General features: G+C 36.0%; 1 protein-coding gene across 2 annotated transcripts in view; it reads right to left on the reverse strand.

Annotated features, from left to right (window-relative positions):
- PDE1A (phosphodiesterase 1A) overlaps positions 1–27,715 on the reverse strand; it is a 76,260-nt gene that overhangs the window by 20,568 nt on the left and 27,977 nt on the right. For both annotated transcript variants that reach the window (XM_027731522.2, XM_039388020.1), the window contains exons 3-12: positions 23,843–24,025; positions 23,334–23,400; positions 22,253–22,369; positions 20,256–20,396; positions 15,239–15,339; positions 13,076–13,201; positions 6,969–7,070; positions 6,729–6,849; positions 2,938–3,019; positions 1,521–1,641 (exon numbers count right to left, since the gene is read on the reverse strand). In XM_027731522.2, coding sequence (XP_027587323.1) covers positions 1,521–1,641; positions 2,938–3,019; positions 6,729–6,849; positions 6,969–7,070; positions 13,076–13,201; positions 15,239–15,339; positions 20,256–20,396; positions 22,253–22,369; positions 23,334–23,400; positions 23,843–24,025 — 1,161 coding nt within the window. The remainder of the gene's footprint in view (positions 1–1,520; positions 1,642–2,937; positions 3,020–6,728; positions 6,850–6,968; positions 7,071–13,075; positions 13,202–15,238; positions 15,340–20,255; positions 20,397–22,252; positions 22,370–23,333; positions 23,401–23,842; positions 24,026–27,715) is intronic.

Consider the following 27,715-nt stretch of genomic DNA (forward strand, 5'->3'; position numbering starts at 1 on the left):
GCACAAGGGAAAAAAACCCAAATTATGAACAGTCAGGCAATTTTAATAATACACAAACAGATAATCTGAATCAAGCTGCTTAGGAACTAACTTGAAATAATAGTTTTCACTAAAGAGTGCCTAAGACACAAGATGTCTTACCAACATTTACAAATAGTTTTCCATTAAGCAGGAAATAGTTTCAGTGAGAACTTCCCAAGAAGAGTTAACTGTAATTTCTATGTGCTCCAGAGATGTTGAATGGGATAGAATGGAAAGAATAGACTATAATCCTAACGTTTTCCAGGCACCACTGCACCACTCATGGTGTCCACTCAGTAGTGTTTGTGCAACTGTCCTGACTCAAACTTTTCTGTATCATGCTATAGGCTCTCCATTCTCTTCGTAAGTGTGGCTCTTGATTCCATACTAATTAAAAGTCCCTTTAACCTCCACTTCACACAAGGAAGTTTTGCTGGATGATAAGTCTTTGTTGATCTACGACTCAGTCATGAACATCAACCAAAAGTGAAGCACAGAGCTGCTAATCATTTGCAGCTGCTAATGCCTCATTTGTGAAGAAGTGAGTATGTAAGCAAATTTATTATCAATAATACCTTTGTTTAACACTGCTTCCCAAAACACTAAAAACACTGTCATAGATACCTACTTCAAGTAATTTCTACTTACTTCTAGTAGTCAAAATAAAGAGGTAGGTTCACCATTTTGTTACTAAAAGTTAACTAATGCCCAGCGAATGAAAAATTGCCCAGCAGATTCATCATATTAATAACCTCAGTGAAAGCTCAAGTTACAGTTTTTAAGTGAAAAAAAAAATGTGGTAACAGAGCAAGTATTTGTAAGGGCAGTATCTGACTATCCAACAACGCTTTCAGCACAGAGTCACTCAGATTATGCTGTCTGTCATAGCTAGTTTGTTTTATATACAACGTCTACCATGATGAAAAATCATGAGCTTGATGTGCAACACCCCCCTTCCCATCTCACTTATTTAGTTCTTTCAAGTGGAATATAAGTGCCACCAGTTCTGTCCCAAGTGTATAAGTGAAATAATACTAACATGGAGAGGTGAAGTGGGCAAGTGACTTGCCACATAATAAAGAACAGAAAAAACCTGAAACCACTTTCATCATCACCTCCACTTCCGATTGTCTCTCCCAAACACAAGAATGACTTTTGGTACTGTCAATTAAAATAATACTGAAAATGGTTTAAGACAAGAGACCCAGGAATTTCAATAATCTACTGCAAAGATTATATTAAAAAAGTAGAAAATCGATTTTTTATTTTATATGTGTTTATTCTGATCGCTATTGTGGTTCTGCCTGTTTATGCGCACAATCATTCAGTCAACGGAGTAATAGCACATTGCAAATACAATGTAGCACCACAGGGTGGCAATACCGTACAGCTATTTATGTTACCTTCCCAACTGTTAAAATAATTGAGATAACTCTGAGAATGACATTATTAAGTGACCTTATGTTAGTTAGTTCAATAACTAAGCAGTGTATTCATACCTGGGGGTCCCAAATGCAGGACTTTCAGATTTTGATGCTTCCTCTATAAGAGGCATAACAATTTTCTCCATTGAGTCCGTAAGAAGAGAAAATGTTGGTTCTACAATGAAATCAATGAAACCTAAAGAAGAAAAAGAGAGAAAATCAGATTTTACATTTCCACAAGTCTCAAATCTAAAAATAAATACTTGCTATCAGGCTGATTTTCTAACTGTAGTCCCAATTCAATATACTAGATACCACTAGTATAATCTTGAACAAAAAAGCACAACTGAAACAAAAACCACCTAAAGCTGTATAGATATAACTAGATATTAATAATTACAGTTTTTTGTTCTTTTTTCTTGTAAATTTTATGCACTGCAGAACACATCTACCATTTGAAATGAATATTAATTATTGAATAGAAGGGAAGCTACTGTTGAGACAGAGCACTAGAAGTCACGCTGTCTCTTTTACCATTCGGAGCTTCTTGCCAAGGAGTTAATATTTCAAATTGCTGTTTATTATTCTGTGGAGGTAAAGTGTTATTTCACAGTGTGTAGGAGGGTTCTGTCAAATCAGTGAAGAGAACAAGTAATATCCTTAGGAGACAGCATTTATCCCACAGTTCTGAGATGTCAGCTCTGAACAATGTCTTTTACATTTTAAAGTGCTCATCACGATACGAAATGACACAGTGAGAGAATGAAGCATTATTCTCTCCTGAGCACTTAATAGAAAAAAAATATGTTAAAACATGAGCTAGCAACAGATTTCCAGATGTCTTCATACTCTAACCATGCAATACAGCACAAAGGTTAGCAACAGTGATTCAGCCTAGAATTCAGCTTCTCTCCTGCAGTAGGTATGATGCTCAAGCATGTTGCCTTTAAAATCCCAGGGAAATGGAATGAAGGACATCTTGAGTGACAGAATGCAGTGGTCCTTGTCAATTCAGGGAGGCTTGACCCTGTGTAGTTTGACCTTGACACACTGACAGGCATAATTGCAGTCCAGAGATTTGATATATGAATTACCTTTCAGTTGAGATGCATCTACAAACTGGTACCAGGCTTTCAGATTATAGTAGAGACAGACCTGCAAGTTCCTGATAATCAGTTTGAGGACATGATCTCCCACACTCTAAAGTGTGTACAGTAGAAGCTAAGCTCATGTGCAGTACTTTGGTTAATCCCTCTCTTACCCCTCCCTGGCATCACATATAACGAAATTACGTCACGTTCTTTTGAGATCAGGAGATTTCTGCTGTAAGAGTACAGGAATTTGGTGAAGAGATAGGTGCAAAAAATACCTTCTATATAATGGAATTTTGAACAATTAAAATTCAAAAAGAGATAAAAGAGTATATGAAATGTTCGTGTGAATTTAGATGCTCCTAACACACAAGAAAAAGAAAAACACAACTTGTCATTACCTATTTGGGATTGAGCAACCAAAGTGGACTTGCGGTCACAGAGTGGGGAAAACTGAAGACCTAAAGCAGCTTCCTTGTCTCCCTGCAAACAACAGTGTTTAATATTACAAGCATATATTTGATAGGAGGACAGAGAGACAAAGGAATTTGAATATTCTTATTATTTATTCAGTTACTTTGTTAACTTATATTCCTAAGTAAAAACAAGTCACAGACAAATCTTCCAATTTTCATTAAAAGTAGTAATCTAAATTCTAACTTACTTTTGACAATTTTCATATAAAGGAACTTACTGCAATCAAGTTCTCCTCAATACCAAGGCATCTGCCAGTGAAATGTAACATATATGAAGTCCTTCAATATTCACAGGTTAGTTCTGCTATCTCAGGTGTAATGGACCTGGACATACTTCAACATGTTTGTAATAGTATGTCAAATGCTAAATGTTTCCTCCTATTACACTGGTTCATCCAACATGTAAAATTCCTTCAATGGATTTACTCAGGTCAAGGGTATGAACTGACTTGAACTTAGTACCAGGCATGTCTCTCTGCTGCGGAAGCCATAAAAAAAGTATAAGTTCAGTTTCACTACAAAGATGATCTGCACAACCTAGTTCTGAAAACATTTCAACATTTAACTCATTAGAAGAGTATTTTTTGTTGCAACAGTCAACAGGAGGGTGTGTCTCCATTTTCAGCACAGTAGATCAACCGTTTTACAAAAGCTCATAAAAAAAGGTTAGTGGCACAAAAAAAGCCCTGAAGAGACATCTTCCAAAGGAGGTTGTAATTTGTGTTTCTGGACAAACCTGGTCTCCAGAAACACTGCCATTATAGATATAGGAAAACTTGGACTTTCAAGTAAAATTAACTTACATGTTACATTTGTTAGGGAAAGTGTTGTTTCATGATCATTCAGTGGGGAGCAGTATATGAACAGGCCATTTTCCTAAAGATCTCATCAGAAACTGATGGATGAAGGGGGCAGTATCGACCTTCCTTTGTCTTTTTATCATGTATCATTGAACAATATTTGAGGAAGGTTTAGAACCATATTACCAATAAAACCAATTCAGCCACAGGAACAGATGTAGCTTGCAGATTGCATTTCATGTGAATGTGGAGAGTTTTATTACTAAGGCTATTAAATTTTACACACAAGTGTTAATAATTTGATATCAGGGTATGGAAGAACACATGAACCCTTGCTACTAGGAGAAGTGCTAGAAGCATGGCTATGTAAATACAGGAGCCAGATTGTAGTATAATACAAACTGGGGTAGGTCTTTCCTTCACTAGGTATTAAAAAAGAGAAATTTTCACACTAGTAATGAATGAGTTTGAATTTTTTTTGTTTTCAAGTAGCTCTTTACCCCAATTATGACTTACTTTGCGATTAATACAATAGTAATTAATACTTAAATGTCATGTAAGTCCAAGCCTATTGTAAATTGTAATAATGAACACAGAACTAATACTTAAATTAATTGTTAAAATTTAATGAGATTTAAAATTAAGATACAGATCAAAAAAGTAAAAAAATTTTTTTGTCTAGGTGCTGAACTCACTTTTAACTCTCTTTTAGTGTTTTTGGATCTAATCAGACTGAGAGAAGAATGCTACAGGAGTTATGATTTTTTTTTTACTTGAACTATATATTTCTTTACTTTTAAGGGTCTGAGATGGGTGGCTGTATTTCTATTTTAAACAAGTAACTCAGATTTTCCTTGGCATTATAACACACTTTCTGTAGTTGTTGCTTAAACTTGAAGTGTTGTTCAGCTTTTTTCCTGTAAGTTAACAATGGCACATATTTTAACCATTAGCTGTATTTAACAAAGTTTTTATCAATGTGAATTTTTTGCTGATGATCACTGTTTTAAAAGCTGTCTATGAAAGCATTGGATTTGTATCAGCTGTTTCAGACTCTGCTGTTTTTCCTGTAAGGCAGTAGAAGTAGTTGAATACTAGCTTTAAAGAAAAGAAGGAATCAGTGGGTTTTATATACATTTGGACTACTTTACCTTGACTGACACACATTTGGAAATTCCAGAGATTTCTGTCACAGAGGCTCAGATCAACAGACCAGAGGCTGCACAACAAGCCAGTGCATCTAGGAACGTGCACCTACTGCTTCTGCACTGCTCAGTGCATTTATATAGGTACAGTTGCTTCATGACACTTTAAAAGTGTTGGACCTACTCCTCACACACTGTTCTTAGCAGTACATATAAAGAGTGATTCAGTTTCTTGTATGCTCCTCTGCAGCCTAGAAGACTTTCATATTTTACTGCTGAGTTGCAGACATACATACATGGTTGCATGTTCTATTGTTAAATGCCTTCTCAAGTCTTTTAGCAGCTTATTTGGGAACCAGTTACTTCTAATGAATGGATAAAAGATTAACTAAAACATTAGCTGATCCTATGCATTCAATGATCAGTGTGGTACTGTTTACTGCTAATGCTACCCCCACTTGACTGGACACATTGCCTCACTGCCCCATGGGCTCTGTCTAGTCTGTCTCTCTATGTCTAAAATGTTTTTACAGTTGGTCATTTTATGATCTTTTTTTCTGGGGTAATCTGCTCCTCCTTTTTGCTCTCAAGTTCGAAATCCTCACAATTTCCATTTACAAAAGCAAACACAAACTCATGACTCTACTCATTATTTCCACAAAACTCAGTCCATTCATTATTTAGATTAAGGCACCAGCTCTCCAGTCTGCTTCCCCAGAGTCAAGGATGCCCTGATGCTCCCTATTGAGAACTTGTGTAAAGAATCTCCATGAACTGAGCAAGAACCTTATAGGGCAAATGGGCCTAATAAACTCATGGTTTAACACACTGTCTTTTTATTCTCTGATTCTTTTTTCCAGTGTGACCTATCTGATTTGAAAATGTCATCATATAGCACAATTAAGACAATCAAGCTGAGCAAGATACGCACTGTTCCCTTATCCGTATTAACCATTTTTAAAACCTGTGCATAACTACAGAAACTGTATAATACCTAAACTGGATTTTGATTATCAATTATACTTCAGTAACTGTTATGTTGACAATGTGTGTGGTCACAAATATTGGTTACAGGGAGATATGTTTGTTTTCACCTGCTGAGGGGAGTTAAAAAATGACAGCAGTGACACCAACATCTACTGGGTTTTCCCTTTGAATCCAGTACCTCACAGAAATGAAGACTTTCACAAAGGTGTGTCTCCATTTTTGGTTTAGGATGTATGGCCACAGTGTTAACAGGATGGTACTGTCTAACCTCTGGTTTTAGACCAGGCTATTATTAAAGCAACACCTTCACATCTATGTGGCATATGGATGTCAAATACTAGGAAGGAAAAAAAAATACTAGCAAGGAAAAGAAATGTGAAATGGTGACAACTTTTTGCCTTCTCTGAACATGAATTCTTCCTATTTTCCCTTATCCTATCCTGCTGGTGCTTTTTTTTTAACACAAAGCATATATAAATCTCTGTTACAGAATGCAAACAGCTTGACAAGTTATATTATACTTGAAAGAAAAAAAACCCACTACAACACTCAGAATTCTGATATCAGCTGAAATAGATATAAAGCTATAACCATTTCATCTTATTCACACACACAAAAGTTGAATTAATGTCAGTGGTATGTATGGAAAGTAAAGAATATATGCTACTGACTATGCTTGTCAATCACAACCAACAGCAACCTCACTGGCAGACTTATGGAAATATTTAGTTGCATAACCATTGCTTCTTGAACTAGATTTATTAAAGGATTTTAAAAATGGCACCTGTCGAAAAAATTCTTCCATCAGGGCCATGGTCCACCGGTAGTGCAGTTCCCAGGATTTTGCTGGATGGCTTATGTCTGCTGCATGTAGAATCAAAGACATGGCTTTGGCTTTGTCTACCCTGTCAATTCAAGGACATGCTCCAATTATCTCAAAACAAAAGCAACTATTTAAATTCTTTTCTTGTATATGAGCTCATTGAAAGACTACAGATAATGAAGAGAATGGAAAATAACCTACCCCTGTGTCTGCTGTAGAGTATGTCGCATCGTTTTAATTTGTTGAAAGTGACCTGACATATCTGTAGACAAGACCATCTCAATGACCAAGCTACGCAACTCCCTAAGAATAATTAAAAGCAAAATGACTGATTAAAATTCATTTATTCTACACATGGTACATTTGTTTAAGCGGCACTTGTTAATTTATAACTTTCAAAACAACATCATGGGGTTTATTACGTTTTAAAAAGCATTTAAATAAATTATTAACAACTTGAACATTGTATCCTAAAGGGATTCTGTGAAAGCAATGTACCTCAGAAAATGTACTCTTCAATCATTATTTCAGAGTCACACTGTTTTGTAACTCCTATTTGCTAGTGCATAAACTAATATTACATGCAGTTCTCTCACCCATTATAAGTCTTTCCTTATTTTGTCCAGCAGTAGAGTACTCAAAAAACCACTTGGTCTCTGGCTTACCACCACACAAGAGGATACATTTGTGTCTTTTATTACTGCCCTCATATTAATGAAGAGCGTGTGTCACATTAAACCTAGGAAGAAGGCTGTGGAAACACTCAGAAGAGCAAGAGGTATTATATCTGAAACATTATCAATATTATATCACTATAAGTTCATTACGACAAACTACCTTCCCTCTCAAAAATACTCTAATGCCTATTTAATGGTTCAGAACAAGTTCAGGATTTATAATTTATCTCTATCTTGGTATTATGGTCAGAGTTGGCTTGTCCATCAGCTTTCTATTAAATGACCATGAAACCAGGAAACTATGAATCATGAATAATGTAAGAAAGTGTATTAATTCTGATTGTATATTAAATTAAATTGAATTAATTTTGTCAATAATAATTACTGACTTTAAAAATTCAGTTTCCTTGATGTAGAAGGATTATATATAGGCCATGCAGGAGTCCACTGGGTCTGCATTTGCATACTTTTTAATGGCCTAGAAGGACTTACGTGCAAGTATTGCTTGTACATATGTGGGGAACAATTCACCACATTAAAACTTTGATTATGTAGCATATACCTTCATGAATACACCCCCAATCTTAAGGATGTCCAAGTATCAATTACAACAGTAGAATCCCATTTTAGTAATTTTCACTGACCTTTTATATTGTATTCATATCTTTGATATACTTAACATGCAGTTTTTTCAAAGGACTATGTTCTAAGGAGGTAATTTGCAGTTTTCTTTAGGGTTGTTACAATACTTTGTTATAAAGACTATCAAGACTGCTTTCAAGTCAAATTAATTACATATTTAAGCAGATATTCCTCATTATGTATTTATTCCTGATTTGCTTTGATGTAACTGGATAAAGACTCAATCCTCTCGCTTCTATTCAACAATATGCAGCCATAGCAACTTGTGTTTAGAAAATGCCCTACCTTATCTGACCTCATAATAATTTTGCAACCCAGCTGCTCCTCCTCCACGTTGCTTTGAAACTGTACCTTTCAAACACAGTCAAACCCCAAAAAAAAAAAACACAAAACAAAACAAAAAACCCCCATAAAAACCAAACTAAACAAAAAAAATCAAAACAAACAAAAACCTGCTAACACTACATGAAAACTGATGGCTTTGCATTATTAAACCCTGTTGTTTGTAAGACTGAAATAATTATCACTTTTCCTTTCTATGGGAGATTTTCCTAGGAACTTTAAATGTCTGAACTTTTAAACAGTGATCAGAAATAAGTTCACACCTACTCACAAAACACCTCATTCCTACTACACAAGACACACAGAGAAGTAAAACACTGTTTTCAGTTTACTCATATCGTCATGGCAGTGGAAAAACTCTAATTCTTACCTCCATCACCTGAATAAGGATCAAACAATGTAGCACTGCCCTCTCACGCACTTGTGAAGATTTTAGGCCACTTAAAAAGCTGCTTAACAGCAAAGGAGAGACTGTCCACCTGCAGTTGTTTCCTGCCTGCACCCACATCCATCATAATTAGAGAAATAGAAAATTGAGACCTGACTGGAAAACATTAAATAAAATTCTACTAGAGATAAAAATGCTTTGTCTACTAGCACTGCACAGGAGATTACTCTTGGACTGATACCATTACCAAATTGCTTCCCAGGGAAAAAAAGACTGTCTCAACTTCCGTATTGAAGGAGACCTGAGCTGGTCTTATAGGTAACTCATGGACAGAAATCTCCCCCCATGATCATCAGGCAGTCAAGAGCTACAAGCATCAGGGTAATATAGTCAGCATTGCTCCCGCTATCTTGGCAAAAAGATATGCAGATGTTGTCTTGCTATGAAGGGAAGTGGTAATAGTATTCATGTATAGCACAGAATGTTTTTTTGGGCCCCAAATCCGAAGATTACTGGTTTTGAGTATACCATCTCTGCTTTACTTAAGCAATTGTCATGTCCTGTGCTGTCACGCTATCTTAACCTTCCTATAGTCATAAGTCCTATGGATAGGATACTGTAAAAAGACATAGATACGAGACTATGTGAAAAAATTACATGAACAATGCTGTAATGAAGAAACTAGGAGTGGCTCATGAATTTCTTGGAAAAGTAGTTAACCTATAAACAGAAACCAGCTTTACCTGGACAAATGTCTGTGATGAAGACATTCAGTCAGTTGGAAATTAATAAAAGAAATACAGAAACAGACTAAGATGAGCAAAAGCAAGTTGGGAACTGAAGAATGAACTGAAGGTTCATCTTCAAGTTACAGGAATCCTCACACAGAAGAATCCCAAGGGAATTTGTGAAAGAAATGCTATTCTTTGTGCATTACATATAATATATATTGTTTTATTAGTCTTTTTTGTATCATTGTATGCCTTCTGACTGGAATGGTTTGAGACATTAATACTGCCTCACCACCTATAACTGTTGACATTAATGCACGTGGTGCTAGGACACTAGAAGTCTGGTAAATCAAAGGAGAAAGGGAGACAAACAAGTATCCCTCTTTAGTTTTTTAGGGGCACTAAGTGAGAGAAACAAGACAATATCAATGATTAGGACATATTTTCAGAGCTGAGAAAAGACTGAGAAATTACTATGAATGTCACATGCATTATCCACGAAGGACATCATCCTCAGACTGCTGGCAGTGTTTCCCTGCTCAGACCCAAAGCCTATGTTTTAAACTTAATTAAAGTTGTCAGTTTATTAGTACATTTATCTTCTTAAAGTTAACATGCAGAAGAGAAATGTAATACTATAAAGTCATTCTCTGTCATTTTGCTTCATCTTGCTGAAATAATTTGCAGAACCTCCATTTAAACAGTCAGCAGTGTTAAATTTTTTAAAAATTGAATCCCTGCACCAAAGAAAATAGATATGACAGTAGAAGAGAAATTAATCAGTGCCAGGAAGTACATTAAAAAGTTGAACAAATTATCATTTCAATTTACTGCCAACTTGATGCAGTGCAAACTTCAAAACTCTTAGTTTAACAGCATGAATTTCAGTAGAGATCCAAAAAGCTCACTACAGTAGTAATTACAAAATTGAAGAGCTTCTGTTAAGTGGCTAACAGATCCATCACTGCACCAATGAACAACTGCATCTCATGACAGGGTTACAGGAATTTCTGGGTATTAGAAATGAATACCAGGAAACTATAATTTCCATGACTGCCGCTCTAAATTGAAGTCTCAGACGTGAACAGGTTGTGCAGGTTGGCACAGACTGGCATTTTGGAATTTACTATTTGCTTGAAAGTACAGACTGTAATTGCTTAGCCAAGTGACAAAACACAGAACTGAGCGTTCTGGTTTAGTTGCTTGAGCTTATTAGTCAATTAATAGGTCTCTTCTAAGTTGTACTGAATAGGCCCAAAAAGAGATGATAAATTCTAGTTTCTCTGGTTGCCATATCTCACCAACTTCAAACTGTCTGCATACAATAGGATCTGTGTGGCCACTTTATAAAAACAAAATTTGCAAAATTAAAATAAGATCCTCTAGAAAAACACAATTGGGGTACAGTGGGAGAACACTGTGGGAGAAAAGCAAGTGTAAACAGAGCCAGTGTGCGATCAAGCAACATCCAGAAGAACGTGGTAGTTTATCACAGGTTAAAAAACCACAGAGAAATGAAATGCAACAAAAGTTAGACAAAATGGTCCATAACTGAACTGGGAAAACAACTATGGGAAACCCAGACCAAACAATCTACGCAGAGAAGAGTGTGCCTCACAAAGTGGAGAGAGCCTATCATATTTCCCCTTTATTCTGTTTGCAGTCCACCTGAGCAGTATGTATAAACATCACACACCCGGAAACCGCAGGTTCCTCTTTCCATTGGCAACTATTTTGTTTCCAACCTATTACTCTTTTTCTCAGTGATATAACAAATGGGAATGACTGGGATAAACTCTACTAGCTGACAGCCAGATTTCTGTCAGCTGGAGTCAGTGTATGTTGCTTCACGGATTCCCAAACTATAATAATTTATAGTGGCCTCCAGTGACAAAGAAGTCAGGACTAGGGATGCACATAAGTGTTTCTAAGCCATCCTTGGCACAATCTTGAACTGAAGTTCAACTGAAGAAGACCTGCTCCTTTCTACCTGAAGGAGTCGTGCCCTGTCTGGTAGGACACAATATGAAACAACACCACTTCAAAAAAAAATACTCAAGGCAACAAGTCTGAAGATTTGAAAATAATTTTCTCTCTAAAATGATGGTTTTAAAAGACAGAATACCAGCCTCTGATGGCTGTCTACTAGCACAATGACTTTCTCCATACTCAATAGTTAGGACAAGCAAAAATATGGTCACATAGACCTATTAGCCCCAAAATTATCAGGCCCAAAATAGTTTTAGAAGAACAAGGCTGGCTCATGTTGGCAATGAAAATCTAGGTGTATAGACAGTTATTGCTGAAGTTTACAATTTACTTCTGGAGGTATTTCTCCAGAACTGAATTTATAGCACAAAATTTCTGATAACTAAATCCAAATGAGTATCCTCTGAGAATAATTTTTTTAAAAGAATGAAAACCTGCATGCTTCCTCTCTCACTTTGTATTAAATAAAAAATACTTTTAATATTGTGTTTTAGAAACAGGTACAGAAAAAGAATAAATTGAAAACCAAAAGGGCCAGAAGACTTACACTCAATAAATGCTCTACTTAGGGGTGTTCTCATCACATAGATAAGTAAAATCATGTAAATCTACCCTGTAAAACAGTCCTTCATCTGTAAATATACAACACACCAAAATTTGATCTGACATTCCCTCAAAAATGTATGGTTTCATGAAAATATAAATTAAGCAGAGTATAGCTTTGTTATTCATGGTAGCATCATTCACAACACAAGACTTCCTGGAAGCAGAACATCTCTCTGGCTTTACAGTCCACCTGTTTGAAAGGGTTTTTTTAGGATCCCTGAATAATAGCTATGTTTACAGAAACACAGAGAAGACTTATATTTTGAATGTTATATGTATCAAACAATGATATACAAAGATAACATGTCCTTTTGAATAATGGGAAAGTCTTAGTCTAACACTTGTTCATTTTAGCCTTACATGTCTTAGTATTTGTGATATATCAATTATGATCCTTACTCTTTCAGCTGGGCAAATTTTCTTCAGGAACTACACTAAAATTAAGAAGAAAAAGAAGAGCTTTCTGTAGCCTTTACCTTATTATTTCTGGACTCCCCACATAATTAATTTTTTACTGCTTAACCAAGATGTGACTATGGTGAAATCCCAGGGGCAATAGTGCTCAAGCTGGCAGTAGTGCGACTCTGCACTGTGGTTTTAACCCACTGTTAGACAAAGGTAACCCAGCTCCAGAGCAGCATTGTGGTTTTCCTGAAGATCTATCTCACCTGAGACACTGTCCACACAGTCCAGCACTGTGTCTCATAAATGCACAATCTCACTTGGAAAATTTGATTTTGTTTGGAGTCTCCCAAACAATATTTCTTAGTACTGCAGCAGCCTTCCCTAGGCTCTAAATATCCATTACTCTTTTCAGTGACAATGTCGTTTCCTGTAATTTGAACTCTTAAAATAGACTCCATGGGGAAGGCTTGGTGGTTTTTATTATTTATAAATACTGGAATTATGTTTGAATGTCACTGCAAGTCTTACCTCCAGTCATCTTTGTTTAAATTACCCAGGATGTTCATCTCTTCTTCTTGCATGAGTCTATAAGCAGCACTTACATGATGATTTTCAAGAACAGAACGATCATTGTACAATATAGCAACATCTGACCTAGTGTTGAAAAAAAAAAGGTAGATTTGGTAATAGTGTCCTAATGATGGCACTGTGAAAGGTAGGCCTATGTATTCTCTATGAGAATGATTGACTATATATGTATATATATATACACATATATATCAAACTATGTTTATTTGTTCCTATTGTATCAAATATCATAATGATAGCACACTTGACAGTATCCTTTCCCTCTTAATTAAAGACTAACGTACAATTCCAAAATTACATTGAAATTTTCACAAATTTCAATGCAGTGTGGATTTATCATACTTAGTTTCAAACATGATTAATTCTTGGGGAATTTATTTCCCCAAGACCTGACCTGACCTGCTAAGCAACCTCAGGTCTTTGCTACACTTCCATTCTGATAAAACTATTACTGAATATTTCAACTTGGTCAACTGAAAAGTCTGTACTAGAAGAAAGGTGTGATGATTTAGCAGTGCAGCTCCCTCTGACATAAATAAGCTATATTGAACCTCTTGTTCTGTTGAGCAATATTATATATTGTCATATATGATACTAAGGTATCTAAAGAATTAAAATAGGATTGGAAACTTTATTTGGAGGGAATGAACCATAACCTGCTAAAACTCAATATGTTTACATCCATAATCCAACTGAAATTGTGGGAATATCTGTATTACGCCAATCACATATGTTTAAGAAGCACACTTTGATGGACATAGCTACTTATGGATAGGTTTAAGAGGTGCTAAGATTTGCTATGATTATGGCAGCAATTCCATCAACTTTTCTCAGAAGCTTGGAATTACAGCCCTGGGATGCCACATCAGGGCCAACTTACACTAAGAGAGAAGAATGAGCTACATTACAAAACAAATACCTGTTTGCAAGTAAAATTCAAAGGCTAACAGCTTAATTAATTTTCCACTCTTGCAATACTGCAGAAGAAAATATTAAGGACAAAACCAGAAAAGTAATATAAACATGGAACTACAAACTGGTTTATTTTTAGCCAGATTGTGCTGAGAGAGAAAAGAATAGTGTCCTTATTTCAGCTGCAAATCTAGAATTTGTTCATTACTGAAGGGTACATCTTGGAGCACAAGTATGTTACAGATTTAATTTAAATGTTACCTTTGGGCACTTTATTCATATTGGTGAGTGTGAGGATGCTTCCACTCAAAGTATTTATTTTTCTAGCACTGAGCTGTTTTATTAGAATATGTCAGTGTGATGCTGAATTTATTTTTTTTTTAAGACCAGCTAAAGCAAACTCCTCAACTGAGGATACTAAAATCAAAGTATAGCCTAGTGTAAGAGAAAAATAAGATGCTTTGAATTAGGTTAAGTATCAGGTGTACCATTTATCACTCAGTAATATATTGGTCAGGGATTTTCCTTCGGTAAGTTGAAAATATTTTAATGGGAAGAGATATATACTGTTGTACAGGACCAGCAGCTAGAATGATATGCTGCACCTACATGAGAATACAGCTAGCCTAACTTTCAAACTGGATTCCTCTCTAGATTTCTTTTTCATGCCTACTGCAGATGCTGTCAAAACATGCTAGGAGAGGGCTCATGGTAGGTATTTCTAAAGCTGTAATTGAAGGTTTCTCCCTCTGCACCAGGACTTCCTAAGTTTAATATACAAAATGAAACAAAATGTAGCACCTGAAGTATGCCTAGGCACATGCTGAAAGAGAGGTAGTATTTTTATGGGGACACAGTAGAAGAAATTTTTGACTCAGAAATATCAGAATTTAAGTGAACAAATAGAGGGGTGAGGGGTTTTCAAGTCCATGTTCTGAATACTTTTGAAATTTCTCTTACATATCAGCTCCAAAATAGAATGATTTCAAACATTATGGAGCTATCTCCTTACTTTTCCACACTGTCTGTCCATGTGAATGGTCCCATTAACTGTACAGAGGTCGAGGAAGCAATTCGTAAAATCAGGCATGACCTGGCTACTTCCTGGCTTTACTAGTAAGAGATATGAAACAGCTCAGACCAATGAACAGTGAACTCCAGATATGACTCTTAAGAGATCACTTTGCTTACCTTGTCTGAATATGAAAATTGTTTGTGGTCCCAGTATGTTCATAATCATGGACGGCAGCTGCAAAGATCATTGCTAAAATTTCCAGTTCTGTGAGCCAGTGCTGGTAAGTGAAAAACAAATCCTAGTCACATTTACTGTAACAGCCTAACTCAGATTAAACCGTACAGTACTGAAAATATTTTGCACTACCTTTAACTTAAATAAATTTTCCACTTGTCTTATTCCAGGTAACTATATATCCATAACACTTCAGTATTATACAGTAAAATAAGTCCTTGTACTTGTTATGATTTCTCTGAGACCAAGTTAACATCCATTTGGTCACTAGCAAAGTAAATATTGGCAGCTGAAAATATAAGAAGTTATCAAGAGAATTATATGGTGTACTTTGCAACTGCTATCAGCATCCAATCTGTTATCCCACACATGACACTTGCCAAATTATGCCATATTAATCTAAAAGCTTGATATGAAGTTAAGGTTATAATTTATCTTTTAGTAAACTATATATACAGTTCATAAAAATTCAACATACAACATCAGCATTAACTATACTTTGCCAGTGTACATGGTACTAAAATTAGGCCCATGGGAGACTTTTCTGTTCTAAATTTTATCATAGTTTGTACTGATTAAAAAAAAGGGTGCATACAGTTACACAGAAGAAAAGGTAATACAGGTCATGTATACAAAATAATGCAGACCCTGGAGTTTTGTGTCCTTTTATAACTTGCTAACTGAGGCTGTTCTGTATCACTCAGTCTGTAAAATAACCTCTATTATCTTCTTTCAATTTCTGTTTCTTGAATGCTAAATCATCCTTGAGGATAAAATTTACTCCATCTAAAAATGGGGGCAGAAAAATCATATCATAATTAACCCCCACAGTCACAGGACTGATTAAGTCAAATGCCAGAATATATTTCAGATGTTTTTGGCATAAAAGTAAGCTTCTATTCTAAAGGATCAAAGAATTATCTCAAGTTTATGCACCCGAATATGCACATACATGTGTATGAGTGGATATGAGATATATTAGCTGCCAGATGTAGTAAAAGTTGCCAATAGTAGCACTTCTTTCGAAGAAGAAGAAAGGGAACCGTCAAGATTCATAAGTAATTTGAGAATAATAAAATAGGCCATTCAGCAACAAAATAAGACTGCTGAGGAACAAGTACTGCCTGTTGGTGAAGCAGTACAGATTTTAAAAGGTCACAACACAGTAAAGAGAATGTACTGTAAGCAGTTCTAAAAATGGAAAGGATGACCTTCATAGTATTGTGTGTCAGAAGAAACCAGGCCATGACCAGTCCTGGCTTTCACAATATTTTCAACATACCAAATAGAATAGAAACACAGAAATTATTAGTAACTAAACATAAACTTTTTCTTTTAGATGTCTTTTTAAGGTCAGCTTTTCCAGCAACCAAAATAGTTGCTACACAATGCATTTACAAGTAGAAGAACATTCCTTACAAACAATATCTATGGGCGACACAGAGACTTCATACAGTAGCATATACAGACACAAGCTGTACAGTCAAAACTGAGATCAGTATTCAAATCAGAGAATCAGAGTACTTTAGCTGAAGCATTTCTAAGGAAGTAGGAAAAAGCTCTTAGAGAGACAGTTAACAAGTGTTTTTCTCAAAGGGAGAGGCAAAAACAGGTATCTGGAAGTCTGCAAGACTGTGAAGAGCTGAAACCTGTTCCCTCTCAAAAGATACTATGACATGCAGGTGTAATGCCTAATGTAAAATATCTCTTGTATTGAGAGCTGTTTTCCAGTGTTATAAATTGCTTATAAGTAAATAGATACATTTCAATTCAGCTCTGTTTGAAACTAATTTTTTTACAACAATGGATTAAAAACAGAGTAAGAAATGTAGTCTCAAAATTCACTTATTGACAGTAAGCTTCTTTACTTTGAGCAATACAGGTACGTGGGAGGAGAAAAGGGATGGTGGGAAGATGATCGATGACTCAAAAGTTCTTTACGAGATGTATTCCCTGGGACTTGGATTCTTAAATCTTTATAAAGATGAAAACTTCATAAATGCAACCTTGAGTTATACATTTCAGTCATATCATCTGGGATTTAATCTCTTGGGAAGGTTAATAAACTCTGTGCCATCTGTGATATCTAACTTTCTAGCACATTGATCTGAGGTGGCTGGATCTTGTTTCTTAAGAGAGACAGTAACTTTTGAAAAATATAATGATAATTTTATTTCTTTAACTGTGACTCTGAATATGTGTTATTCTTCACCGGAATCTTTCTAAGGGCTTGTGGAGAAGCATAAACTCTGACCAGCCAAATTTTTTGGCAGTTGCTGAAATATGGCTGTTTTCCAGCTGCCTATAAAAATACAAAACACATGACCTCAACAACATGAATTGTGAAATGGATTTTCTAAAACCCAGCTTTTTGAAACATTTGCTTCAGTATGTCTTTTGGAAATGAACAAAGAAGACAGCAAATCTTTGCAAGTTTTTGGAGTCAGTATGAGTTCCTGATACAGTAAAAGCCAATTAACTTCAAATTACACATCAACCTGCAAAAAAAAAAAAAAACAAACACCACTGGAATTTGATCTAGAATTGCATCAAATTGACTCCAATCCAGGTATTTGCCAGAAATACAGCAGAGTTAAAAGAGGTGCAGAATGGACATGCTCTGAAAATTATCAGCTTGAGAAGCAAATTTCAAATTGTTAATGAGTAGGGTTCTGGAGAGTAAAACAGGTAACAGGGAAAAAAAAAAAAGTTAAATAGAAAATTCTCATGATACTGATGCATTCTCAAATTGCAAGAGGTATTTGGGACAGAAATACTTTGCAAGCTGCAGAATCACTAGGCCCTCTTTCAAACGCCAAGTTCCATAAATGTTCCCTCTGCCTGGCAAGCCACATCTGTTTGAAGGCACTCTTGACTAAGTGTTGTCCTGTTTTATCATAGAATCGTAGAGTCATAGAATGGTTAGGGTTGGAAAGTTCCAATCCCCTCTCCCATGGGCAGGGAAATATTGCAATTCAGTATCATAATTTGGCAATCAAAATGTGAATTAAAACTGGCCTAATTTTATAGAAATATTTTGTAGTGGTTTTGCAGCATTAATGAGGTTTTACAGCAGCAAAGTCTAAACTTTTTTGAAAATAGTTGTCCAAATCACATCAAAGTGCAGTTAAAAGGTTAAGATGCTAATAAGGCAAAACTAGTGTTGGTGAGGTCTTTCTCATACTTGTGTGCACTCAGTGAAATAGCAGATATTCAAATATGAAACAGATTCCTTCATTCAGTGTTCAGAGACACACAAAGTGTGTTGCAAAGTTGTTTAATCAATGGCAAAGCATCCCATATTGGCTAGGACAGCTTTGGAAGCTGGAACCTTGTTCTGGTATTGCAAAGAAAATCTGAATGCTATCATGTTTTTTGAAGGGCAGAGGGGCACAGATACAATGGGCCAAAGGGATGTTTATAGTATATAACAAAACACAGGGATTTTCCTCCCTGTTAAATTGTTGACCCAGGTGTATATCTGCAACAAAGACATGTCTCACATCACTTAACTTTTGCTGTTAACTTTACAGTAGAAGACAAGGGTAGGTTAGGAACCATGATTTAATCTCTTCAATATTTTTCTTTCATTAAAATACTATTTTGATAGATCAATATTATATACAAAAACTTTGGTTTGGACTTATCTTGGCAAGAGCTGTCTAGGCTCTGCTTCAGCCTGATATGAAAGTCATTTTTTTCAAGAAAACATCTCAATGTGAATAGGAATCTTGGCTGGGGAATACTCTGGGCTTAATTCAGGAAGTAGTATTGGAGTTAAAATGTAGCTTTAAAAACCCAATACTTAGAAGCAAATTACTTCCTTCAAACAGTAGAATAAAAACCTGCAATGCCTAGGGACTTCTCCTTGCCCCCACTACAGCCAAAGGCAAAGTTTTAAGCGAGAAAAGGTTTAACATAAGCGACTTACTGACATTTATTTTGTATATATATGAGCACAAACATCTAGAATCAGTCCTAAATTTTTCCTTTCCAAAGTCTTACGGAATTGTTTCATAGCTCTGCAAACAGAAATCAGATACTATCTCTTCCAAGTAGTTTTGTTTGTTGGTTTGGGTTTGTCTTCTTTTTTTTTTTTTTTTTTTTGTAAACAAGTGTATTGACAATGAAGACAAATCATCAAAAGGCCATTGATAGCAATCCCCCTTCTCTTTCAGTCAGTATTTACTTCTGCCAAGCAAGCTGATAGGGAGGAGAGTCCCACTGCTCGTATTAAATATAAGTGTTTAGAAATAAAAATGCTTGCACAGACTCATTTCAGTTCCCAAATAAATAATAAAAAATACTGTGACATTGCAAGACAAATGCAATATCCTGCCTACTATAGGCATATACAGTATACAAGAGTACTCCTAAAAAAGGCAGTAAACTAAAAGAAAAAGCAGTTGCAGAGTGCATGACTGGGCCAGATGGGGATTTGAGTAGCTTGGTCGAGTGGAGGGTGTCCCTGCCCATGGCAGGGCAGTTGGAACTAGATTGTCTTTAAGGTCCCTTCCAATCCAAAACATTCTATGCTGCTATAATTCTAAGCCTGCACTGATTCAGTACATCTTTCAACAGCCAGGACCTCAGCAGATACTAAAGCTTCCTTGCCTGATCACACCTCCCATGCTGTGATGTGAAAGTAAAAATTTCTCACCTGCCCACTCCTGCAAATCTATCTATTCTAATATGATATATAATACCCAAGTCCAGGCGACAAAAAGAAACAAGATTTAAGAAGGATTTTTTCCCTCCCTTTTCCCTCCACATAGGGAGAGCTTCAGCTCAGAAAAACTGTTAAAATGACAAAGTTCACAGCCTGAATGGTAGTTTGGAATCTCTATCTGCACAATTTTCAAGGGAGATTTTTCCTTAAGAAAAGACATATGCACACATTTATCCAAAACAGCAGAGTCTGAGAAAAAAAAGTAAATTGAACTTCACAATATTTCTTACCATGATACCAGTGTGAATCATTATGTAATGCACAGTTTGAGTAACGTCAGCTGCATGGACCAAATTGTGATATGGATTTTTGTATTTGCTGTAACCAACTTCAAGAGCTTCAGCAAATGAAATAAGATTGGGAACAGGGATCTAGGGAGAATAAAACATTAAAATAACTGTTTTTTTCCTGCAACAGCTGCAAAGTCAATCATGCAATAAATAAACCACGAGTAATATACTATAGAATGTAGCTAGCAAACAACTAAAGAAAAAATTAAAATGTAAAGGTCAAATATCATACATGCATCAGTGAGTCTTCATCCAATTTTTGTAGATGTTATATCCCTCTACATACACCATGCACAAGAGACTGCAGAGCTATCAACCAAATGGTTTTCAAGACATGTCTGTCTGTCTATACTGGGACAGATTGCTCATATAATACAGGCATGACAGATAGGAGTCTAAAAATAGGATTATCTCCTTTTCTTCACCAGTTTTACTTGCTTGAGGCAAGGTTTCCTTTAATCTCATAAAATGACTTTCCTTCCTCCAGGAAATATGTGAAGTACAGGTACTATCTAGTCCCACTTATTTTCCCATTGTGCTGGTTTTGGCAGGGATAGAGTTAATTTTCTTCATAGTAGATACTATCAGACTATGTTTTGGATTAGTGCTGGAAAGGGTCTTGATAACATGTTTCAGTTACAGCTGAGCAAAGGTTATTCAGCGTCAAGGCCTTTTCTGCTCCCCATCCCACCGCACCAGTGAGTAGGCTGGGGGTGCACAAGAAGCTGGGAAGGGACACAGCCAGGACAGCAGGTCCAGCTGACCCAAGGGATACCCCAAGGATGTGGTGTCAGGGTCAGCAGCACAAAGCAGGGGGAGGCCGCCGGGGGGGCTGTTGCTTGGGGACTGGCTGGGCATCGGTCAGTTGTGGTGAGCAATTGTTTTCATTTGCGTCATTTCTTCTTGGGTTTTATATCTCTCTTTGCTATTTTCATTAATTTTCTATATTATTATTGAGAACATCATTCTCATATTATCGTTATTAAACTGTACTTATCACAACCCACAAATATTCTCACTTTTACACCTTCAATTCTCTTCTTCCATCCTACTGGGGAGAGAAGTGAGCTTTTTTGGTGGCCAGGGTTAAAACATATCACCCATATAATGAAATTACATTTGCCTTAAGAATTTTTTCTTTATTTAAAAGCCCTGTAAGGTAAACAATGGAACTGAGAATGGGCTTAAACCCACTCTGCCGGTAACATTGTGTACTTAGGGTCTGTGTTGTTAATGGTAGCCCTGGTGTGGTTCTGACTTCAAGCATGTGAAGCTTGTTGTTACAATTAAAAGATTCAGAACAACTTCAGGGTGAAGCAGTCTTTTCAAAAGGAACATGGAGTTTTGCAGTGGAGAGATTTTGAAAGTATAAGAAAACTTTCATTTGGTTCTATTATAACGATAAATTTGGCATTTTGATCCATATTTTTATCTCAGCCTTTCAAAACTGGCTATAAGTACTCCATATGGTATTGTAAACCCCTGCAAACACCATGGAAAACCAGTTTTCTCTTTATATATCCCTTCAAGATGGTTAGGAGAGGAAGGTTCATCTGAAGCCCCTTGACAGTAGTGAGCAACATACTATGATCTAGACCATGAAAAAAGTACTTAAGACTAACTACAGTTTTCTGCATTTTTAGTAATCTTTGTTCCAGGAAGCTGGGTCACTGATTCAGTCCTGCTGAGTAAATAGGCTGTATACATAATCTATTTATGTAATGCTTACAAATGACATGACATGGGTGTTTCCATTTTTTGGCTTGCAGAAGTTTCATTTGGTAGAACAATTGGAATATTACAATATTTGATTTGCCATATTCTTTGCATTGCATTGTACAATAAAAAAAAAGTCCAATTTATGCTGTCATCCTTGCATTTTAAATTTGACATATATATTTTTGCATACATTATTTTATTTGTGGCTAGTTCCTGACCTTGAAACGGCTCAAAAGGTCATATCGGGTAAACAGCTCATACATCATAAATTTCAGACTGTGCTCTCCACTTGCTTCATTTAGGGTAAATACGTCAAAAGACCATTTATCAACATCCTGCAGATGAGGGGAAAAGAAAAAAAAACAAAAAACAAAAAACAAAAACCATAACATTTCCATCTGCTTAAATAGGTTCCAGTTGATTATTAGAAAAGATATTTTGGAGGTTTTTTTGAGGGAAGGAGGAGAGTTTGTTGGGTTTTTTATTGTCCAATTCTTTCAAACTCCTACTGTAGCTAAAACATTAATGACTATTTCAATATTAATGATGAAAACAGTTGTGCCAGTTATGAATAAAATACTTGTAACATGACCTAGGCAACTTTGCATGCTTTGAGTCAAAGCTCTTAATCTTTCAAATTTAACCTTCTGCATACAAATCGTATAAAGAACCTTATGGAGCAATGTGAATACCATCCTTTAAATAGGTAATTAACACTGATGTCATTAACCATTAAGAAATTTGAGAATAATGTAACAGTGTTTGACTTTTAGGGGAAAAGCTGAGGTACTCAATTCTCAAGAAATACCAGTTTTTAATTGCTCACATAGACATAGGAACTCAGCTCTCCATAAAAGATTGTCTTTTATGTGAACTGAAGCAATACCTTAAATTCAGAGCAAATACTGTACTTCTTCCACAAGCTTTGGATTCTTTTGTTAGTTCTATCCCAATACTATCTCCTTTTTCTTTCCTAAAAAGGAAAAAAATACTCCTGTCTGAGACACTGATTACCATACCACTGGGAGCTGATAAAACTACACCTCACATTTCTATAAAAATGTCTATACAAATTTCATCCTATTGTTCTAATAATGTCTAAATGAAATCACAATTAAACAGAATCATATGCTGTTTTTGAATTTTTAACTACTAATTTCTGTGTTCTGTGTGTTAAGTTCTGTAGTACTAACTATGGCTAGGGTATGCTCAGTAGAAAAATAACTTCATTTCACCCCAGAAGTCACTAAACATAAGTACAAATACATTCAAATTCCACAATGATTAGACTTATTTCACCTTAAATGTGACTATCACTTCTGATGGGTATGCCAAACCAACCATGCTTGAAGTTCTTCGATACATCCTAAAGAAAATAAATAAAATATCAAGACATAGCACTCCTATAAAAAGTACCAGAACAATTTATCTTCTTTTAATTCATTTTTCAGAGCTTTTGAAATAACACTAAGCTATTAAATGGTCTGATCCCAAAGATTACACAAATCTTTTTATGAACTTATGAGAAAAGCCCCTCTTTTATGTTAGAGCAGTCTTTGGTACAATTTACTGCAGAAGTTGTAAAGCTTTTGAGTTCATCCCCAGAATTTTCCACCCTTCAGGAGATTTTACAAATTTAGGGGTTTCACCTGGATTTCTATATACAAATATAAAGTGATTGCAGAAACTCAAGCATATACCTGGCTCAGAGATTTGGTTCAGGTTCATACGATCTCTTAAAGGATCTTCAATGGCAGACACTGTGGTTAAATGCTGCACTTGCTGCGATAAGAAAACCAAACTCTCACCTTTCTACAAAAATCCCAGCCTGTACAGCATGCACAATGCTTCGGAATTTGGGCTTTTCTTCAGATCTCCTCTTCGCTATTCCCATTTCTCTTGTGAATGTAGAAGCTAACCAGTCCCGCACTTCCAGCGGGACCGAATCCGACTGGATGTCAGAAAGTTCATCCTCAGTGTCCAAAAGTTTCCTACAAAAAGATTAATACAAAGTAACCAACAAGATGTCAGACCGAAGCAAAGAGGAGTACAGAGAGGTGAACAGCCAACAAAACTTGATTTCAGAGGAGCCGAGGTTGTCTGTAAATTGGCTCAGCACATTCCTAAATGTCTTCTCTGGTAGAGGCCAAAGGGAAGCTGCACACAGCAGATCTCTTCTCTCTCCCACTGGTCATGTTCCAGAAGGTAAAAGATATTAAAATGGAAGATATTCAACTGAAGGCAAAAGAAGATTTTTCGACAAAGTTATCAAAGCTGTGGTGGATTGAAGTGTAAACAATGAGCTATAAAATCTAAAAGATTGACTTACAGGAACATCTATAGAAAGAGGGGTTGCTGCTATAACCAAGAACACCAGTGGTCCACCCAAAATGGTGCAAAAATTGTTTTGACACTTAGTTGCAAAGTAAATGATATTACATAGCAATGCTATGGTGAATGCATGTCAATGAAGACCCTGTATACATGCTTGTCATTTTATTGCAGTGCAATAAAAGTATTAAAGAGAATTAATTTCTTTAATAAAGAGAACTTCTCTGTGGAGATCTGTATTCCTATTAAAAGCATGGTAACAAAATCATAGCAATAAAGATATTATACAAGATTGGATTGCAAGTCAGCTTTCACAGTTCTAAGCAGTTCAAAAAGCTAGAAAAACTTAGGTATAGATCTTGCAAAATAGAAAAAGTATTAAAAAGAAACTTCACTTAAACAAAACTGACTTGAAGGTCATCAGTTTATTTAGAAGAAACATGTAACTAACTATTCTCTTAAAACAGACTCAACACTTCCAGTCCACACTTCTATAAACCTTTTTCTTGCTGTTATTTGCCCATATCACTCAGACTGCTGAGATTTTCCAAGAACCTAATCCCTTATTTAGTCAGCTGTCAAGTTTTCTTTCACACAATTATGAAAGAAATCCCAGAGTTAGGATGACCTGAACATATGCAAAGCATGCCACTCTTCTAAAATGTTTTGTTGTAAGTGGTACCAACTGAATTGCAGATACTATTTGATTATATAAATCTATTTCTCCAGTGCTGCCGTTCTGAAACTCCTTGAGTTTGTGTGAATTGGACATAAAGCAATGATGGACAAAGTATTGTTGAGTGTGATTTTTTTATGAAACAATCCACTTGTCAAGTTAAAACATGGGCCTCTTCTCCTGAGTGAACAGGATTACTGGGAAAAAAATTTGGTGGGAATTCAGCTAACATATTTGTGGATGGATATTTGGGAGAGGAAAGTTATCACTTTCCTATCCATTTTCATGTTTACACCTCTGCCATTGTCTTTTCTTTCTACCCTTAGCAAAACTGTTAACTCCTTTCCCTATTTGTGCACTCTCTCCTCATGTTAGTTTGATGTCTCTTTCACACCTTTCACTTTCTCTATTTCTCTTGCAGGTTTTCAAAACCTGGCCAAATTGAGGTCTTCTCTGGCACATACAGGGATTAAGCAGCAACACAGATGTTTAAGCCTGAATACGGTACAGTTCAAAGGAATCCCTACATAAATCTAATACTATCTGAGGGATTATAGGAAGATGCCTAGTAGGAAGCATGATGTCAGAAGAGTCATATAAATTATTGGTGAACAATGAGTGTAGTGTAGTTTTGTTCATCTGCTCTGTTCTCAGTTTCAGGAGCTCATTTGGCTAGCAGGCTATTTTGTAAGGTTTTAAAACTAGATCTAAAAAAAAATTCCATAAAATGCACCCCTCATCCTCCCCCAGTTTACTGAAAGAACAGCAGACACTTTCCTATTTTTCAGAGACATAGAATTATCAGTCTAGGAAAGTTCTTTAACATGGAGTGTAAGAAGAGCAGAATGGACAAGAATTATGAAATTTTCTGAAAGTGGGACACAGGCCAAAAATCAGTAATTTAAATTGGAGGAGCAGGACTTGTGTACAGGAAAGAATTTGGGCAAATTATCTTGCAAAACTGAAGGAAGGCTGAGATTGGGCATAGGCCAAAGGATAAAAATTGGCTTTATTCCTGTCATTAAAAACAATGCTATAGTCCACTGAAATCCATACAAGTCTAACACCATTATTATATATCCCTACAGAAATCAGTACATTTATATTTCTGAGGAATATTTGACATTTGATATATTTTTAGTACAGTAAGGGATAAACCTTATAATCCCTAAAACATATTTTTGTAACTATTCCAACTGTTACTCAAATTAGATGAAAACATTCCAGCAATAAAAGGACCATGGGCATTAGGCTGCCTCACGGCATGCAGCAGGGATATTCCACATCACCTGTGCAGCATAAAGCAGAGCTCTACATCAGTTTGCTACAGCCTGATGCAGACCTGAATTTGGGACCAAGTCCTGAGCTCTGCAGATATGAGCAACTGCAGTACAAATTAGGGCCAGCAAGACACACTGAAGTTTATCTAATCATTTTAACCATTCACCTGTAAAGTAGGAGGATTATTCAGTCTGTAAATGACAGTAACAGAACTTACTTCATGAAGACAGATCTGCGAAAACAGTATTTGTAAAAAGGGTTTATTTAATCAGTTATTTTCATGAGACCACTGCTCTCTGACAAGAGATGACTGAACAACATGCCAAGGGGGAGAGAGAGTTTCAGTGTCTCTGCTTCCAACTTCAATAGTAGGAAAGCAACTGCAATATAGAATTATGTTGCAAGTACAAAATCTTGCAGCTCCCTCAACACATAAGCTTAACAACTTCTCAAAAAGAATTAGTTTCTTTGAGAAGCCTAACTGGAACTACATTCAAGGAGAGTAAATAAGGGCTAGTCATTCATCTCACAACTGTCTATTTTCTAGACTTTCCTGACCTTTTGAAGAATAAGAATTATATTGGGGAAAATTACTCATGGCATATGCATTGCTAGAAATGGCCTTTGAACAATTTCACTAATGACTGCCATTCTTTTGTAATTACAGGGACAGGGCTCCTATATGGGTCTACACATCTGAAAAAACTGATGGTTCCATCAAATTCCCCAATTTGATGGAAATTTTATGTAGGAAGGAAAATAAATTAGACTATATATTGCTTCATACAAAATATGCTCAATTATAAAAAATTCTTAGAATCCAATTTCAACTAATTTCACAGCTTCCAGCTTTTGTCAACTTTTATTCATCTATTTTTACTTTGATTATAAAATACAGTCTTTCCATTATATTTCCATGGGTCTAGATATATAAGTACTGTGAAATACATCTAATTGTTCACCTTTTACTCACTGATTGTGAAAGCATTTCTTTAACCTGGGGATACCTTACTGCAGCCTTTCAGTACTGAAAGGGGGCTTATAAAAAAGAGGGAGAGCATCTTCTTACACAGTCAGATAGTGCTAGAACAAGAGGGAACATTTTAAACTAAAAGAGGAGAGATTCAGATTAGATGTCAGGAAGAAATTCTTTACTGTAAGGATGGTGTAGCAGTGGAACAGGTTACTCAGAGAAGATGTGGATGCCCCACCCTAGACGTGTCCAAGGTCAGTCTGGATGGAGCTCTGAGCAACCTGGTCTGATGGAAGGTGCCCCTGCAAATGGGAGGAGGGTTGGAAGCAGATTATCTTTAAGGTTCCTTACAACCCAACCCAACACATTTTATGATTCTATACCTTTAAAAAAAAAAAAAAAAAGGATGGAGATGAAATA

The sequence above is a fragment of the Pipra filicauda genome, unplaced genomic scaffold, assembly GCF_003945595.2.
Source record: "Pipra filicauda isolate LSUMZ 115617 unplaced genomic scaffold, ASM394559v2 scaffold5_size6683894_pilon, whole genome shotgun sequence".
In the NCBI taxonomy this organism is placed as follows: domain Eukaryota; kingdom Metazoa; phylum Chordata; class Aves; order Passeriformes; family Pipridae; genus Pipra; species Pipra filicauda.